Source organism: Ruditapes philippinarum, unplaced genomic scaffold (assembly GCF_026571515.1).
Source record: "Ruditapes philippinarum isolate M1 unplaced genomic scaffold, ASM2657151v2 ctg2286_1_1_1_1, whole genome shotgun sequence".
Taxonomy (NCBI): domain Eukaryota; kingdom Metazoa; phylum Mollusca; class Bivalvia; order Venerida; family Veneridae; genus Ruditapes; species Ruditapes philippinarum.
The window spans coordinates 64650-83838 of NW_026859524.1; the positions used below are offsets into that span (position 1 = coordinate 64650).

The 19189-nt window shown below is 32.9% G+C and overlaps 2 protein-coding genes across 3 annotated transcripts in view; both read left to right on the plus strand.

Annotated features, from left to right (window-relative positions):
• The window catches only part of LOC132756854 (low-density lipoprotein receptor-related protein 4-like), a 75888-nt gene that overhangs the window by 26001 nt on the left and 30698 nt on the right, over positions 1-19189 (plus strand). The gene's annotated exons all lie outside the window — the stretch shown is intronic.
• On the plus strand, positions 5287-17767 carry LOC132756849 (3-ketodihydrosphingosine reductase-like). Its single transcript, XM_060747992.1, has 9 exons — positions 5287-5419; positions 8198-8256; positions 9328-9447; positions 10531-10626; positions 11127-11318; positions 11917-12000; positions 13574-13657; positions 15295-15396; positions 16563-17767. The coding sequence occupies exons 1-9, from the start codon at positions 5287-5289 to the stop codon at positions 16674-16676; spliced, it is 984 nt and encodes a 327-aa protein (XP_060603975.1). The 3' UTR covers positions 16677-17767.

Consider the following 19189-nt stretch of genomic DNA (forward strand, 5'->3'; position numbering starts at 1 on the left):
TTCAACATTATTCAAGTAGGAATATTGGAACCACCCAACTAGAAAATGCCGAAAAGTTGAAACTAAAAATACCACAAGCACAACAATAATGTCGTGCTGAACGATCTTCAAGGATCGAAAATATAACATCATTGATTAAATGTACGGGGAGACTTTTTACAGCCGCCACACGGCACAAATAACACGGATGTGATCATAAAATTGATAAATACAGAATCCCTAAAGAAAGCCCAACACGGCAAAATTGAAAATGTTGCAGGCTCGGTTTGATTGAGCCTGTTCATGGACGGTAATGAAAAGTGCAAGTTACCGTCCACGCCCCCTAGCACCGGCTTAAGCAGAATTCAACATTTAAACATGAAATAGTAAAATTTTGAATTTAGAAACATCCGCAGATGTGTTCATACGGCGGTTATCATGGACTGTTTACATCTATAAAGGGTTTTCTCAATACCTAAATGTCCAGCTGATGGTATGTCATGAAAGTAATGCATTATATCATTTCTCTTATCAATAGGCACTACTAAGTGATGTTTTTCATTGTTCAAGTCAACATCTACAAATTTACAATGAAGAACTCCGTCAATCAAAGTTAATCTATCCCATTGACGCCATAAAGTTTTAAGTATTGATGTACCGGATGACACTTGATCCCATAGAGGTCTTACTTCGTCTTTGTCTTTTGCACCAATGAGAAGAGAAATATCAGGGTCTTTTTGTTGGGCCTCACGTATTTCGGCTGGTGTCCAACCATCTAAGTATGAACGAGTAATTTGAGGATTGACAATAATTTTCATTAAGTGTTCTGCAGGTTTTTCTTGAACAGTGTTATTTTGTTTAGTTAGATACTCATTGTAAGAAGTTTCACAGTCTTCGTCACTGTCATTACAATTTAATTTTTCTTGTCTTTCGCAAGTGCGACAAGGTCTACGCGACATTGCATCTGCATTTGAATGTTTTAATCCAGGGCGATGAACAATAGTTAAGTCATATGTCTCTAATTCTTGTACCCATCGTGCTATTTGACCAGACGGTCTTTTTAATTGTTTTAACCAACAAACAGCAGCATTATCTGTACGTAAAAGTGTAGGCTGACCGTAAAGATATGAATGAAAAGTTCTTAATGCAACGACAACAGCTAAAAGTTCTTTTCGCGTAGTACAGTATGAAACCTCGTGTTTATTTAATGACTTGCTCATGTAAGCGATGACTTTTTCTTGTCCGTTCTGTTTCTGCGAAAGAATCGCACCAACACTTTTGTCACTTCCATCTGTGTCTAAAATGAATGGTACATTAGGAAGAGGATATGCAAGAATTGGTGTACTAGTTAAGGCTGACTTCAGCTGCTGAAATGCATTTTGAGCTGTTTCATTCCATTGAAATTTTGCACCTTTTTCACATAACTTGTGGAGTGGTCTAGCTATGCTAGCAAATCCCTCAATAAATTGTCTGAAGTATGAACACAGACCTAAAAACCGAATTTCTTTAATAGTTCTTGGTACATGCCAATTCTCTACAGCATTTATTTTGTCAGGGTCAGTTGATACACCTTGCTCTGACACAATATGACCTAGAAATTTAGTTTGTTTTTGGAAAAAGGCACATTTAGAAGGCTTTAACTTTAGATTAGCATCTAAAAGTCTGTCGAATATGTTTCTTAATCTATTGAGACCTTCGGTTACATCACTACTTGGCGAAATTATATCATCCATGTAAAGTAAAAGTTCAATCCATTGAAGACCACTGTTTGCTAATCCGAAGGGCATAACAGTCCATTGAAAGAGACCCAAGTTAGTGGCAAATGCTGTTTTCTGTCGATCTTCTGGTGCCATACCCACTTGCCAGAAACCAGAACATAGGTCCATAGAACTATAAAATTTAGAATTTGCCAATGCATCAAGACATTCGTCAACGCGTGGAAGAGGATATGCATCTTTAACTGTTAAGTCATTAAGAAGCCTGTAGTCTACACAGAATCGTATGCTACCATCTTTCTTCGTAACAAGTACCACCGGCGAGCTCCAAGGACTATTAGAAGGCTCGATTACACCCTTTTCAAGCATTTTGTATATTTCTTCTCTTTCAGCTTGTCGTTTGCCTATAGGTTGGCGTCTTGCAGGTTGTCTAACTGGTATGGCATTGCCTGTATGTATTTTATGTTGAATGCGATCACACTTTCCGAGGTCATTTGATGTTTTGGCAAATATATTTTCATATTCAATAAGCAGTTCTTTTAATTCATTACTTTCAGTTTCTAATAGATGTATGGAACTTCTTTTGTGTAAATCAATTAAATGTTCGGGTAGTTCATTTTGCTTCTCTTTAATATCTTTATTAGTTATTCTTACTGCTTCTTTATTAACATCACAATCAATATATGGTTCACAAGACCCTACATCCTGATTTTTATATAATGTCACACTTTTGTCTGAACCATTAACAAAATTAACACATACATCACTTTTTGATGTTTTAACTACACCAGGGACAATACCAATATCATCAGTCATCATTTTTACTGGCTTTGTGAGACCATATTCTGTTAATTTGTCTGATTTATTTATTTCAACAGGTAACCATACTGCTGAATTTGCAGGAACTACTGTTGTTCTTCTTACTAGAACTCTACTTGTCACAGATTTATCACTACCTACCTAACAGTTTATTTGATTATGTTTTCCAGTTTTATAATTGATAGTCTCTACATACTGCAAGAGAAAGTCTTGGCCAATTATACCTTCTTGCCCAATGTCACATATAAGAACAGACTGTTCAAAGAAATGTCCATTTAATTCAATTTTTATAATAGTTTTGCCTATTGTTTTGATAATTCAACCACTAGCATCATGAACAGGAGAAATAAAAGGTTCAATTTTTGGCTGTTGCTTTTTGTCTATTTTATTGAAGGTGTCAAATGAAATGATTGTTACTGTAGAACCATTATCTATCAAAGTTTGTTGCCCTAATATTTTACCATTTGTATAAAATCCATTATCCCATTTCTTATCTAATATATGGCCTGTTCCTACAGTATCTGATTGAATATTAACTTCATCAGGCCTTTTTGTTTCGTTTGTCGGCTCATGGCCTACTGGGTCGACAAGTTTCCGTTTCCCAAATTTACAGGTATATTTGTAACATTCTTGCCTTGATTTGTTGGGCTCATCTGATGTTGATAATTTGGATATTTGAGTTTTGAGGGGCAATCTCTATATAGATGGTCAGTGGCGTTGCAAGTATAACAGTGACGAGTAGGTCTGGGCCTTGCAGTTGGTCTTTTTTCAGCAGATTGGGCAGCAGCATGTTCAAGTCTCTCAAGCCTTGAATCTAATTTTTGAAGAAGTTTGCAAATGTTAGTGTCAACACCAGCTGTAACAATAGAACGAACATTATTCCTAGAGCTTTTACTTGCAGCCTCGCCTATGATAGACTCATACCTATCAATAACTGCGGCAGCATCTTGCAAAGTGATGCAATTATTATCAATGCATCTACATTTCATTTCAACTGGTATCAATTTATACAGATGATTAAGTGCTATGGCAACTTGAGCTTTGCTATCCAGTTGATAATATGCCTTCTTGGTGAGTTGGCGAATATCATCACATAATGCAGTTATACTCTCACCTTGTTTTCGCTGCCTTGCCTCAAGCATGCTTAGCCATTTACCAGCATGAATACTGCTGCCAAATCTGTGCTGCATCTGGTATGCCAGTGAATTGTAGTCTTGACGCTGATGTTGATCTATACTCATGTAAAAGGTTCGAGCCTGGCCACGGAGAGATGCTGCTAGAAATAGGACCTTATTTCTATTGTCACAATTACCCAACTCAGCACAGTTTTCAAAATGTGAGCAATATTCTTCCCAACATTCATGTCCAGAATATGGTTCGGGTTTCAAACTTGGCAATGAAGAATTACTTGGACGGTAAGAGTGAGGTGGTTGGCACCTTTCAAAGTTATCATCATGATGCGTGTGACCACCTGTATAAATGTTACTATGATTAATATTTTGTCTGTGCTCAAATCTTTCTTGAGGTCTCTCAAGATGATAGCGTCTGTCCCCAGAATGGTATTTTTTGACTTCTGTGATGATGTTCACTTCGCCTTTGGTAACAAGGTGAAGGACTAGACTGGTAATGTCTATTATGTGATCTGGGAGAGCGCATTGGACTAGGGCTCATGTCAGATGAACTAGAATGGTAACGTATTCCGGTCTGTCTATGGTACCTAGACGACCTTGATCTAGACTGGTTGCGTCTCCTATAGGATCCATGAGGGCGCCTTCTATGTTTATGTGAATTGTCAGACTTTGGAGATTCGCTGACCATTCTTATATTAGATCTTGGTTGTTTATTTGCCATTTTGTAAAGGTATACAAATATCTGTAATTTGGTGGTCTTCAACCTCACTTAATTGCTCTGATGTCCTATCGGATGCCCTGTTTAAAATACAACTGTTATTGTCTGTATTATTATTGTCACTACAGATTTTATCACCATTTTCACCAGTATCATATTGTCTAGGACTTATGTTATAATGGTTACATGTGTTGAAAAGTACTTCAGAATCTGAGTTTTCCCTGCCATTGTCCAATTATTCAAAAATAAAAAATTCAAATTTTTGTTGATATACGCTATTCTGATTAAGCTTTTAAAATAGCGCCTATTGTAAGCCCAATTATTAAAAAATGTTATTTTCTTGTCATTTGATCGTAACTAATTTTTTTTTCAGTTCAAAGTTAGGATTATATAAACCAATATAAATTTAATCTATTTCTATAGATCTACACCGTAAATGTTCAAAGCGCGATATTTACTATCAATCTGTATACATTATTAAGCCAGAAACTACCCGCTTAATTAATCTGTCCGCGATGTATTTGACAAATTAACATCTGCACTTCTGACACCAAAGTGTAACAGGCCGGCGGGTGTCAGGTGAAAACACAAAAAACGTATAAATATAGTAATAACGTTAAGCGCTCGTCTCTTATATAGATCTAAAGCGGAACTGTACATCACTCTGTAAATAAGTCTAGAAAAATATAGATCTAGACTGTTTATCAACAATAGTTTATATGTTTAAAGTTAATCATTTGTGGACACAGCTCAGGACAATTGTTTACCAAGGGACTTACATGTACTAGATTTTATATTTGTATTTGCCGCTCTTAAGTTATTTACGTGTCTGACAGCAGGCGCAGATACTGACATCATCTTGAATCCAGCCAATATATATAGGCTTCTGAGATGTGACCACGTGATTAAATTGACCAATGAATGAATGCCCGGTGAGGAAGGTGTGTACCTAGGGACCAATCAGATTTGTACCGGTTGTCGTTCTCCAATGAAATTGCAGAACGGCGACTGGCAGGAATTCCAGGACACCGTTCCCTTCAACGGACGTTCAGTCAAACGTTATTACAAATCATGTTTAACATAAACAATATGATCAGTGCTTATACATCTAGAGTGATAGATTATTTCACGACAAATGTTTTGATACTTCCAAAACTATGCAATACTTCTATTGCAATCGTGGAAAAACTATTCGAAGTGTAGCAGTTTGCAGACGCTCAGATTGAACGGTAAAAATTCTCACTGTGTTTGAATGAAACATTATTAAAATCACAATTATATATGCAATGTATTTAAATCTTATGCTAGCTAGATAAGTTTGAGAACATATTGGTTCTCAGATAGGTCCCTTAAACCTTATCTTAGTAAATATCACAGATTCGTAATTATTTCTGTGACAGTTAACAAACAATAACAACCAAAAATGGCTGCCTCCATGAAATTTACAGTGTTTTGTTGAACAAAATCATAAAAATAAGAAGATAAGCAGTGCTTCAAGTTGAATTAAAGGAACATTTTAGGTAGATAAGTATCCAAAATTACTTACTGAATTGATAATATAAGTTTTTAACAACAAATATACGAAATTAACAAGTTAATGAGACAAAAACATACATGTACAAAATATGGCAGTTTTGATTTCTTTACAATAGTTAGCACTATGTTTTGTTTATGAATTATACCAAACACACACGTTGGTTATTTTACCAATCTGTACAGGTGACTATTTAACCTTTGTTTATTTTTGTATTTTAAAGTTTTATTTCCATTTCAAAAAAGTTGAAAGATCAATGTTTAAATCAATAGATGACTTTTTTCTCTATGTAACGATATTTTTTATTCAATTATATTATGATATGAGTGTAACTAATAACCTCCTTATCAAAGCAATTATATACAGTGCAACCCCGCTTATTCGAAATGCCTGGGACTGGAAATTTACTTCGAATAACCGATAGCTTCGAATAATCGAAATCGGAATATTGTGATAGACGACAAATACTCCACTTTGACCAATCATAGCAAAACTACCGTTTGCAACACTTACTTCCTGCAATCAATTAAGAAAAATAAATATTAAAGAAAAGATACGTAAAAATTATTTTATTGGCATTGAAGACATAAATACTTGCATTTTATTCTACATTATGTATCGTTTTGTTTCATGCACAGCCTTGATAATGGCCGTGTTTTCACTTCGGTATTTACAGCTAAACTGTGGTATTTTCGATTAGGGTGAAGGCTCTCATGTAGCATTACAATTAATTGTTTTGGTTGTTTTGACAAATTCACATATACGGTATGTATGAAAATTATTGCTGTCAGCTTCAAGCAATACCAATCGGACATGGTGCATAGCTTTTCATTTCTGGTAATTAAAGTTGATTAAAACACACAAATCGTAATTATCATGATTGTCTAAATACACGCAAGACTGTTTATTTTTTCACAAGTCGACTGGTAAGCGAGTGGATCTGTGCCAATTGGTCTGGCTTCGAATAATAGGCGTGAAATTCATTCATAATTAAATGTTGTAATATAAATGGATCTTCTTAGTAAGATATTTTTTGAATTTTGTATATAATTTGAATTTGTATGATCCAAGACTATACATGTTATCAAATGTTTGAGATGTAAATATATATGTTGTATTTGTACATGTTCATTGGTCGTCTTTGTGAACTTTATGGAACAAGAATGCGGTGTATTTATAATGCTAATAAAATCAAATGTAACCGTGCGATTGGTTTGTTTTTCTATATTAATTTTGATAATTCCTCCTTTCGTTTACAGATATTTTATATAAAGAATAAAATGTATATTCTTCTGTACATAAATGCTTCAAAAGAGAAAAATAAATAAATAAATGCTTAAGAAGACTTTAATACAAATGAGGATAACGCTCAGTAGATCAATAGTTTTTTGTTAAGGAAATTATACAAAAATTTGTGTTTACAATTTACAAGTTCGAATTCAGCTGTTATTTGGCTGCCATAAATTCAAGATATACCAGTTAATAACCAAATACCTTAACACCTGATTTATAGTTTGAAAACAATTCAAATTTATTCCGTATACCTTCATCTGTTTGCCAATATCTTCTTGTTATATTATATTATAATGAACAGATTGAATCAATTTAAAAGGGGTGGTGACCTAGTTGTTAAGGTGTTCGTCTCTCAGATCATGGCTTTGTGTCATGACCATATTGCCTCAAACATGTTGACACGAGTATTAAGAACTTCAAGGTTTTATCAATAATCAAGCTAAAATAGGTTTAACCCAAACTTAACAATTCTACTTTTTTCTTCAACAAATGTCCAATGATTATATAAATAAACTGGAAAGGTTTATGACAACACACTGGCACGTAAACGCCAGAAATCATCATGTTATTTAAATCGATGAAAATCTATAATTCGTAGTTTGATGATAAACATTCGTAATAGATGACTGTCTTGAATGAAAATATACGTCTAAAGCATTGAGCGAAATTGTAAATTTTGACTGTTCTGTGTACTGATATGTCAAGTCAGAAACTTACTCCTGAATACTATGAGACATGAAATACACACCGTTGAGAACGGAGAATTTACAATGTTGCAGGATTAATCATTTAAAAGATTCGCCATTTGAAAGATTTTTTAAAAAAATTATCAGTTTAAACTATAATTACTTATTTTTAACACAGCTAACTTTTACCAAAAGAAGTTTTCTTTTTGATACTTTCGGCAAAGGTATAAGCGCATCTCAATTACAAATTTTATGCATACCATAATTTATTTACATAAAAAATGCATTTTTTTCTATATTAAGCTTTTTTTATATTCTTTAAGGGAGAACAAAGATCAACCAGGCAATAAGGCAGTGCGATATTCACAGACAATCTAGTCACGTTAGGCATGTCAATAACTAATAATACCTGTAAAACGTTACCTTTATAATCAAATTAATATGACTTAAAAAAAATAAACCGATCTATTATATCCCGGTGTTATTTGACTTATATTTCATTTACATAATACTATTTTGTTTTCTTTGTTTGAAAAGCATAACATCATAAAATTGTATTAGAAAACCCTCAGGTGAGCAGTTCATTTTACAATCAATCCGCATTGCTCAGTAGGTGACATTTATAATCTATATTTTGAAATTCAGTTTTGTGTAAAAGTTATCATCATTTTACCCATTAAAAATAGCTTTTTATAATTTTACCAACCGTGATAAGAGCCCAACTTCCTCTACTCGCGTTTTAACAATAATTTAATAGTAAATAATAAAATTAACTTAAAGCTATAAAGTTTTGTATTATCCCTTTTCCTTTTTATCTAACAGTGAATTATTTACCTCACGGATACAATAATATCTTTTTCTATCAATTGACAGCTTAAGAGCCGTCAAATTTTTTAATTTTGTCGTTTTGGGCGTTATTTGAGTATTCCGTTTTTCTTTATTGTATACAAATGTATTACAATTATTGCTGATAGTATACTTATATATATGCCATACTTAACCCATGCGGCCAGAATTCCTTAGATTACAAGTTTGTTGTAAACATTCTTTATAAAATGATGTTGTTAATGTGTTTCATCACATAAACTGCAGCACAGAATTGTTATAAGCCATTAAATAAAAAAGGCATTACATAAGTGTAATAACACTTTGACGTGGCGTCATTTGCATTATATATAAACATAGCGTTAAAGCGCGCTAATGTCAGCGTTATACTATAGGTGTGTCATTGAAAATATACACTTTTTTAACAGTTTACCATTATTATTTTATATATGTGATAAATAGAATTTTATATTCATGTAGATTCAATACTTAATTTTTTTAACTTGTTGAGTAAAACAATTTTATGCTCACCAGAGTCTCGCATAATATAATTTTATTCAATTGTTCAATATATTTAGTATTAAACTAAAACTCATTGATTGGATATCCTCTATTTACTTGATTATAGCTTAGATTAGAAGAAGCAAAAACTGAGATACAGGGACATTTAAAGCCCAATGGAAAAGTTCAAAGTTTCTCTGTAGATTTATCAACTAATTATGATGATGTTAAAAACTGTGTTACTGAGGTAGGTATTAATAACAATTGTTTTGTCTGTTTTTTATGTTCTGTATAGTTTACAGAATGATTTCTTTGATAGTATTTATCTATTACATATACAAAATAGTTGAAAGAAAAGGTTATAACTAGAGCTATCATCGATAGAGACAATATCAATGTATTGTTGATATATGTATTTTTTCTGTTGATCAATAATCGATAATCATACACATTTGAAAAAATTGATTATTTTGATTAATTGTTTAAATGTATATAAATTATGAAAATTCACTAAAAACATATACAAAAGCAGGTGGCCTTGTCTTACACTAAGCTTTTGTTACATAATGGACACATTTCATAGCAGTGATAACAAAATACAATGCAATGGTCCTTTAGAAAGAGGAAACAACATATTTGTGTGAACAGAACATTTATTTTACTAAAATCATTTAAACAGGTATGAAAAAGTATTTATAAACAAGAAAAGAATATTTATCAATATATCGGTGTATCGCCAATTTTTGTGAACCGATATAGATATATTGTCAATATGCTTTGCACTGAATCAATGACAGCCCTAGTTATAACAGAAGCTATTGATGTGATTTACATTTATGTTAATATATACACCACTTTTAACCATATGGGCTACTCACTCCAGGAGATTGTGTTATTGTAATATTTTATAATGGTCGTTTTCTCAACTTTTGTTACCATGTTTCATAGTTATTCATTAATTGTTAAAAGACTAAGTGAAATGACCCGAATTTTTCTTATTATCATAAGAGACAGTTAATCATTAGTTCGGTTTTAACTTGTACTGACACTTAAAATATGATAAGGTGACTTTCAGACTTTATGGGTGGGATGAAGAATTCATGGCCTCACTGTGTGATTTTAGGCATCTATATGCGCCTGAATTTCTATATGTCCGTTGAATAGTTTCCACACATAAAAGTGTCCAAAATTGTGAGGGGGCAAGTAATTTGAAGTCAGGGACTTTAAGCACACCACTCAGGTTTAATGTTATTTATTTTAACACACCACTTTGGAAGCCTTTGATAGATAAAAAGTATTTTTTAAGCTTATTAAATTCTTATTGATATAGGCTGAAGAAAAGTTTGGCCCAGTGTTTATGTTGGTGAATTCTGCTGGTACTTCAGTGAGTCGTTCATTTCAAGACTTGGATGCTATAGAGTTCAAGGTAATAAATAGCTTTAACTGTACAGTTTTATTAAAACTTTTAAAGATGTAACAAACTATATTATAAAGGAATGAAAGAAGTAGAACAACACAGCTATATCAGTATTGCATGTTTACCTTAAATTAAGCATAAATTTACGAGGCGTAATGATTATTCCGTTTCAAGAAGCTTATATCACAGGCATTCATGTTGATGTAGGTTTAAAACACATGTTATCGTTTACTCATTTATTACAATACCTTACCCAAAAGTGTTTTTCCTTGTTGTTAACACTATTTACATGACTTGTAACTTCTATACTCTTTAGTAACTTTTTGTCATATATTTCAAACCAAACTGTGTAACAGTTATAAACTTTTGTCTAATTCAAAGGATCTTTTTTGTCTCTGTTAATCATTTCTTTTTCCGTGAAAGATCATGATATAGAAAAAACAGATAGCTTCTTTGTATGCTTAGTATGCCATGTAATGCTAATTTTGGTTTATAATTTTCATCTCCAGAAATTGATGGAAGCCAATTATTACAGTGCTGTAAATGCCACTAAAGCTTCTATTGACTCAATGGTAGGGCAGCAAGCTGGTAGAGTGGTGTTCCTATCATCCCAGGCTGGACAGATTGGACTGTTTGGTTTTTCTGCATACTCCGCCTCAAAATTTGCTCTTCGAGGACTTGCCGAGGCGTTACAGATGGAAGTAAGATATTATGTTTTGTTTTCATGAATGAAAAATATTTTGTATGATGAATATAAAAGAATGACATCTGAATTTGATTTGTAGGAAGTTATTTATATGAATATTTATTTTTAGCTTGACTATTCAAAGAATAGGGAGAGCTATTGATCTCACCTAGGTGTTACACTTTTGTTAAGTGTTTGTGTGCAAGTTGGTATCTCAAAAACTACTGAAGGGAATGGGTTGAATCTTCACACATATATTTGAGAGCATAATTGGTATATCCAAGGCCCTTAACTCTGACATGGATTTTGTGAACTAAAGTGAACTTAATTTTTTTACATTAAACAGACTCTAGTTTTACTATCAAGAACTGAGAATGGTGGCGCATGCTGTCCTACCAACAACTCTTGATGAAAAAGATGATGTTTAAATGGTCATTGAATAAATGTGGGAACCTGAGTATAAGGCTTTCTATAAGCTAACTGTATAGCTTCCCCACATACAAGTATCCAAAGTTGAACCCACAGCAGTTAGAGTTAAAGGATTTGAAGTGAGCACTTTTAACCACTTGGCCACAGAAGCTGTTAAAGAGATTCTGAATTATTTTTATTTTCAGATGACCCCTCACAATGTCAGGGTAACTGTGGCCTTTCCTCCAGATACAGACACACCTGGTTTCCAGCATGAATTGCAGGGAAAGGTTTGTTAATCATGTTTTATATTAAGACATTTTTAGCTCACCTGTCACAAAGTGACAGGGTGAGCTTTTGTGATCGCTTTTCGTCCGGCGTCCGTCCGTCCGGCGTCCGTCCGTAAACTTTTACTTTAAATGACATCTCCTCATAAACCACTAAGCCAATTTCATCCAAACTTCACAGGAATGTTCCTTTGGTGGTCACCTTTAAAAATTGTTCAAAGAATTTAATTCCATGCAGAACTCTGGTTGCCATGGCAACCGAAAGAAAAAACTTTAAATATCTTCTTTTAAAAAACCCAAAGAGCTAGAGCTTAGATATTTGGCATGAAACATCTTCTAGTGAGTGTCTACCAAGTTTGTTCAAATAAAAGCCCTGGGGTCAAAATTGGCCCCGCCCTAGGGGGTCATTGATTTTCCCTCTATGCATATAGTAAAAACTTAAAAAATCTTCTTTTAAAGAACACATAGAGCTAGAGCTAAGATATTTAGCAAGAAACATGTTCTAATTAGTGTCTACCAAGTTTGTTCAAATAAAAGGCCTGGGGTCAAAATTGGCTCCGCCCCAGGGGGTCATTGATTTTCCCTATATGCATATAGTAAAAACTTAAAAAATCTTCTTTTAAAGAACACATAGAGCTAGAGCTAAGATATTTATCATGAAACATGTTCTAATGGGTGTCTACAAAGTTTGTTCAAATAAAAGCCCTGGGGTCAAAATTGGCCCCGCCCCGGGGGTCATTGATTTTCCTTATATGTGTATGTCAAAAACTTAAAAATCTTCTTTGAAAAAACCCAAATAGCTAGAGTTAAGATATTAAGCATGAAACATCTTCTAGTAAGTGTCTACAAAGTTTGTTAAAATAAAAGCCCTGGGTTTAAAACAGGCCCCGCCCCAGAGGTGTCATTGTTTTTAACTATATGTGTATAGTAAAAACTTAAAAAATCTTCTTTCAAAAAATCCAATGAGCTAGAGGTTAGATTGTTAAGCAGGAAACATCTTTTTGTGGGTGTCTACCAAGTTTGTTCAAGTAAAAGCCCTTGGGTTAAAATTGGCCCTGCCAAAGGGGGGGGGGGTCATTGTTTTTCATTATATGAATGTAGTAAAAACTTAACATCATGAAACATTTTTTTAATGGGTGTCTTCCAAGTTTGTTCAAATAAAAGCCCTGGGGTTTAAACTGGCCCCGCTCCGGGGGCCTATATACAGGTGAGCGACCTCAGGGTCATCATGGCCCTCTTGTTACTTATGCTTTTTATTGTGATTTTTTAGCATTTTGTTTTTAAGTTTGATTAAAATGAATTACTGATCTTGAGGCATTTCACCTCAGTTTCTTTCACTGCTGATTCAGAATATATTTGGGATTAGTAGTCCATCACTTTCTGGGAAATTAAATTACTTGTAAGTTATCTAGGAAAGCCAGGAAAAACCACAAAGAAAAAACAAACTCTAGCATGGATCTGAGAACTGTATAAATATTCAGCAAAATATGTTTTAAGAGTTTACTTTTAGGTGATAACTGTTTGAAAAGTATGATAGTGCCTGCAGGCCCTAATATTATTTTTGTATGTTTTACAGCCAAAGGAGACAATGTTGATATCCGAGACTGCTGGTTTGTTGAAACCACAAGATGTTGCTCATACTATAATCTCAGACTCATTGGTAAATATTATACTATTTTTAACCTATAGCTCTTCAGCGCTTCTCATGTAAAATTCTTCTAAGTATAATTTCCAATAACCGTAAATTATACCATACCCAGACTATGGTATAATTTTCAGTGAAGGAGTAAGTGTTTCTGGGCGGAGCTATAGGTTAAAACAGATACACCATTGGTGCGTTGACGATTTCTGGGTTTGCGTAAATTATACCATAATCACGTGACCTTTCTTATGCAACCTCACTCGACTTCGTCTCGTGAGGTTAAGGCATAAGACTTCGTCTCGTGAGGTTAAGGCATAAGAAAGGTCACGTAATTATGGTATAATTTACGCAAACCCAGAAATCGTCAACGCAGCAATGGTATATCTATTACTTATAAACTGTTATCTAAAATAGTGCAGTTACAGTTGTATAGCGGTGGGAATGTTCATGTTGTAGTAGTTTAGTGGTGTGAGTGTTCATTTTGTAGTAGTTTAGTGATAGGAGTGTTCATTTTGTAGTAGTCTAATGTAGAAAAAGAGTCATTGATATATTATCTTCATTACACAGTAGAACAAGTTTGTAAAATATACATACTTCTTTGACATAACATAAATGGACATAATCATGTATCTTGCCTAGAATGTAATGTTGTTCCCATAATATATCCAAATATGACACTTTAATCTCTGTGGGGCACATAAATGAGTTTATATGTAGGATGAAATTAGATGATTGAGTTAGACTTACCTGTTTGCTGAAGGTTAATCATGAATTGTAGTAGTCTAGTGTTGGTAGTGTTCATTTTTTGTTGTAGTCTAGTGGTTGAGGTGTTCATTTTGTTGTAGCCTAGTGATGGGACTTGATTACAACCGATAAATAAATGACAAACTGTACAGAAGTGTTTACATTATATAATTAATGGCAAAAAATTGCCCTTTGTATGTGTTAGAAGCTGAAAGAGTACATGTAAGGGCTCCTGTCTCGGTAAAATGTTAACTTAAAAGAAGAAAATTCAGTTTAAACTTACCAATGACTGCAAAAGATGAACTGGAAGCCAATTTTATTCACTGCTTCACTACTTCTGCAACAAATGCTCCACCGCCAAAGTGATGGACCCACGGCTTCTGTGAAAGCTATGGCCAGGGTGTAGATAAGGACAAATAAACTTATAACTTTTCTTTGTTACATGAAAATTTTGAAATAAAAATTGTAACATTTCTTAACTGTAACATGATACTATGATATTAGTTGGTATAAACATACAATACTACCACTGTTTATTAGCTGATAAATAAGTTAAAAACAGTAATTAAGGTTTGAATTACTTTGTCTTCTGTAAAACATACATGTATGCTTGGATCATGTTTCTAGGCAACTTGGGTGAAAAATCCATCATGTCTCTTTCCATTTTGCTCAGTGTGCTTCAAAGCACTGTGTATATTGAATATCACTACGTACATTTACTAATTCATGTGATGACATCATTTGTAAAATGAGTTTTGGTTGTATGACTTTTCCCACTTAGAAAAGCTGACTGTGTATATTGTATATCACTTCATTTACTACTGCATGCGTTTGCATCATTTGTAAAATTTGTTTTGTTATATGACTAATGCATGTAATGATGAACATGTTTTATTTCATATATTGCTCAGAAAGGAGAGTTTACAAGTTATCAGGGTATAGATGGTTGGATGTTAGCTAATATAAGTGCTGGTATGTCACCGGCTACCTCATTATACAAGGTTATAGAACAGGTAAGTCTTGAAAGCATATTATCATAAAATTTGTTAAAATGTATTTAGAAGTAAGATATTGTGAAGTGAACAAAGAAAATAATTTACACATTGCAAACAGCACTTGTAATCTGTGTTAGAAGTGCAGTACATGTAGATATATATTGTTAAAAATACTGCAAAATCAGATCTTAATCACACATGACATGTGAATTATTTCTTGAGTCTTAATTTGTGTTATTTTTCTTTAAATGTTAGTACATTTTTCTCCAGTGTAATTTTCTTGAAATATTTTGGCATACCATTTTAAATATATATATACAGTCAACTCCGCTTATAACGAACTCAATGGGACATTTAAATATCGTTCGTTATATCCGAAGTTCGCTAAAAGCGAAGTAGCAACAACTTGCTGACTTGTTTGGGTGGGCAAATTTGCCGTGAAAAAGGCAAACCTGTCGCTAGTTACCAGTATAATCTATATTTTAGACAGCAGTAATTTAATGCGGGTTATTCGATTAAACAATATACTATGAACATGGTGCATGTATTTAGACATGGGTGCACTGAGGGTGCGAAATACAAATTTTCAGTAACAAGTAGGAAATTATGTTGTGAGAACATTTTAACAAAACCTTTATTCTTACCCGTGCTAACACCCGATTGAATAATTATCGGATAGCGGTATTCATGTACTGATCATTATCGAGAGCATCCCTTTATTTCAATTATAACAGTTTGTTTTAACCGAGGAAATTTACTTGTTTTTCGCCGTTTGGGACTTGAAAAATGGTTCGCTATAGCCGAAAATTCGTTATAAGCGAGTACGTATTAAGCGATGTTTTTTAATATAAAATAAAGAAGGAATCGGCCGGGGATATCAGATTTAGTTCGCTATTAACGAATCGTTATAAGCGAGTTCGTTATAAGTGGAGTCGACTGTATCTTAAATTTTTTGTTGTTGTTGTAGAATAATACACAGTTTGAGTTCAAATGCAGCTTAGATAAAACTTAGCTTCCATTATTCCCTGTTCCATGCCTCAATGTGCGCACACCTTGTTTATACATTTCATTACTTCAAGATATATACAAAAAGCTATACAAAGTGTGTAAGCCAATGAAAACTCGAGAAATTTATTTGCATTATTATAATGCATGATAATTAATATGCTTTATTGTAATTTCAGTTTTTGTTAATGGGAATTCTACGTGTGGTAGGCTTATTCTATTTAGCAAGTTTTGACAGCATTGTCTTGAAGTGTAAGAAAGAGCGAGAGGTTGAGAAACAGAAGAAGTCTTAGTGCATATACTTTATATATATGTACGTACGCACATATACTGTATACATGAACAATATCTGGTTATCTAATTGAACAAAGTTGCAGGTGCTTTAAAACTAAAAAAAATGCTGTGATGCATCTGTCAACTCAAACTGCTGAAAATTAGGATTGTGCCAAGCTGGAGTAAAACTTACAAATGGTCTTTAAAGGGACGCCACTGAGGTTTTTTCAAGTGACCATATTGTAAATGCTTTTTTCTCAAGGTTAATATTCCATTTGATGTAAGTCTAACATAACAATAACATGTGTGCTTAATTTCAGATCATTCGCTCACTTACTGAACCCTTACTGTGTTAATAATGCAGAAGAAATATGGTGATAGATATATGCAAAATCTGTCATTAATCTCGTACAACTTGTAAATTATCACTTTAATCTTAAATCTTTTTACTTTTCTTATAAAAATCTTAGTACATTTTTGTCAAGTTTAATTTTCTTGGATTTTTTTTGGCTAATCCGGCATGCAGCTTTAATTTTTTGTTGGAAATTTATTTTAATGATGTGTTAGTGAAAGTATGAAAGTTAACATGCAAGTGTTGACTTGCTATTTATTATAATATTGTAGTGCATGATTATACTGCCAATACTGTCAAGAGAACATAACTCTTGCTTTGCTTAATATAGAATTTATTTTCTAAATGAAATAGTATCCCTTGTTCTGTTTTGACAGTACCTTTTAAGTTTTTTTTAAGATTGGCATCCTTGATGATTCTGTGTTTTTATACGCCTGAAATTGTTTTCATCGTACATGTTTATTGTTTTGCACCTGGTCGTCCGTCTGTCTGTTACAAATTTGTGACCACTGTATCTTTTGAACTGAAAGAAGGTCATTGAAACTAAAGTTTTATAAATCATGTATCTGGGATCAAAAATGCCCCCATTCTTTGGGTCAGTCAGTATAATATGTATAATTAATAACAAAAAAAGTTTTTATGAATGGGTCTCTATCCTTATTAAAAGATTATTTTTGATCACTCAAACAAAGTTTCATTCGGGCATATATAGGCTCGCCATTTTAGTGCTTTTTTATTTTGTATATTAATTTATGAAATTTCATTAATATATTTATTTAAACAAATTGTAAGTTTTTATATACATGTGTATATAAACATTTATATAAAAATGTTTTAATAAAATCATAAAAAAACTAAACAGTCCAATGTTATTCTTTTGATTACCTAGTTCTTACTGTATTTTGACTTGTTATCTTATTAGTAAAAAACATTTGAGCCGTGTCACGACAAAACCAACATAATGGGTTTGCGACCAGCATGGATCCAGACGAGCCTGCGCATCCACGCAGTCTGATCAGGATACATGCTGTTCGCTATCAGTTACTTGTAAGCTATTTAAACTGCTATGAAAAGATTAAGGTAGAACAGTATAAACTCAAACAAATTGGAAGTTGGACAGAAATTGGGGTGATATCTTTGTACCTAGGAAATGTTCATGGTTACCAATTTCTTGGTCACCGTTACCTTAAAGGGAATCAACTGTGGTGTTTTTACATGACAGAACTGGAAATAATTTTATCAAGATAAATGTTCCTATTTGATGATGGTCTATATAAGTAACACAAAATTCTAGATCATTTGCTCATTCTGTAACAGTTGTTTTTTTTTCAGAATAATTATTTGGGAAAATTGACCCTAATTTGAAAAGTGTATCAACACTTTTCACTCCAATCAGACCAAGAAAAGCTCAAAAATAGATTTTCAATATTTTTCAGAGAACATTTCTTAATTATCCTTTGCATATCTTTCTGTTTTAAAGCAGCACTCATCCAGATACATGCTAATTTTTATGAAAATTTTGAAAATGTAGTTGAATGTGTAATATTGTGTACTTAAGTAACCAAAAGGAATCAATTTACCCATTATCAATGGCACTTAAAAACCATGTAAATTACCAAAAAGGGTCAAAATATGCCTATATAGCATTTGCTGCGTTAGTAACGCAGTAGATATATAGTTGTAAATACTGAAAAATCAGTCATTAATCGCACATAGAATGTAAAATATTACTTGAACCTTTTAACTTTTTACTTTACATTTTTCTCAATTTTGATTTTATTGAAATATTTTGATTCATCAGGAGGAATGTAGCTTTAAGTGTTTGATCTATATTATAAATTCAAATTTTATGTTTTAAGGCTTGTGAACGTCAGTGGAGTGCCATTAACCTGGATTAGTGAAGTAGAACTATTTCTGCTGATTTCACTTCAATATTAAAAGACTGAACAAATTCAAATATATACAAGGAAGTAAAAACTACATCTTAATTGTCAAAAATATTTAAAAGACCGATTATTTGAATCCTTGCCAAAAACATATTTACCTGATACAGGTTGTGTTCACAATGCCTAATATAAAAATAATGGCCCAGATTTTACAAATACATACACAGAAAAGCATTATATTTTAAATTGAAGGGACTGCAATGAGTTTTTTTTGCATCACCAGACTGGAAATATT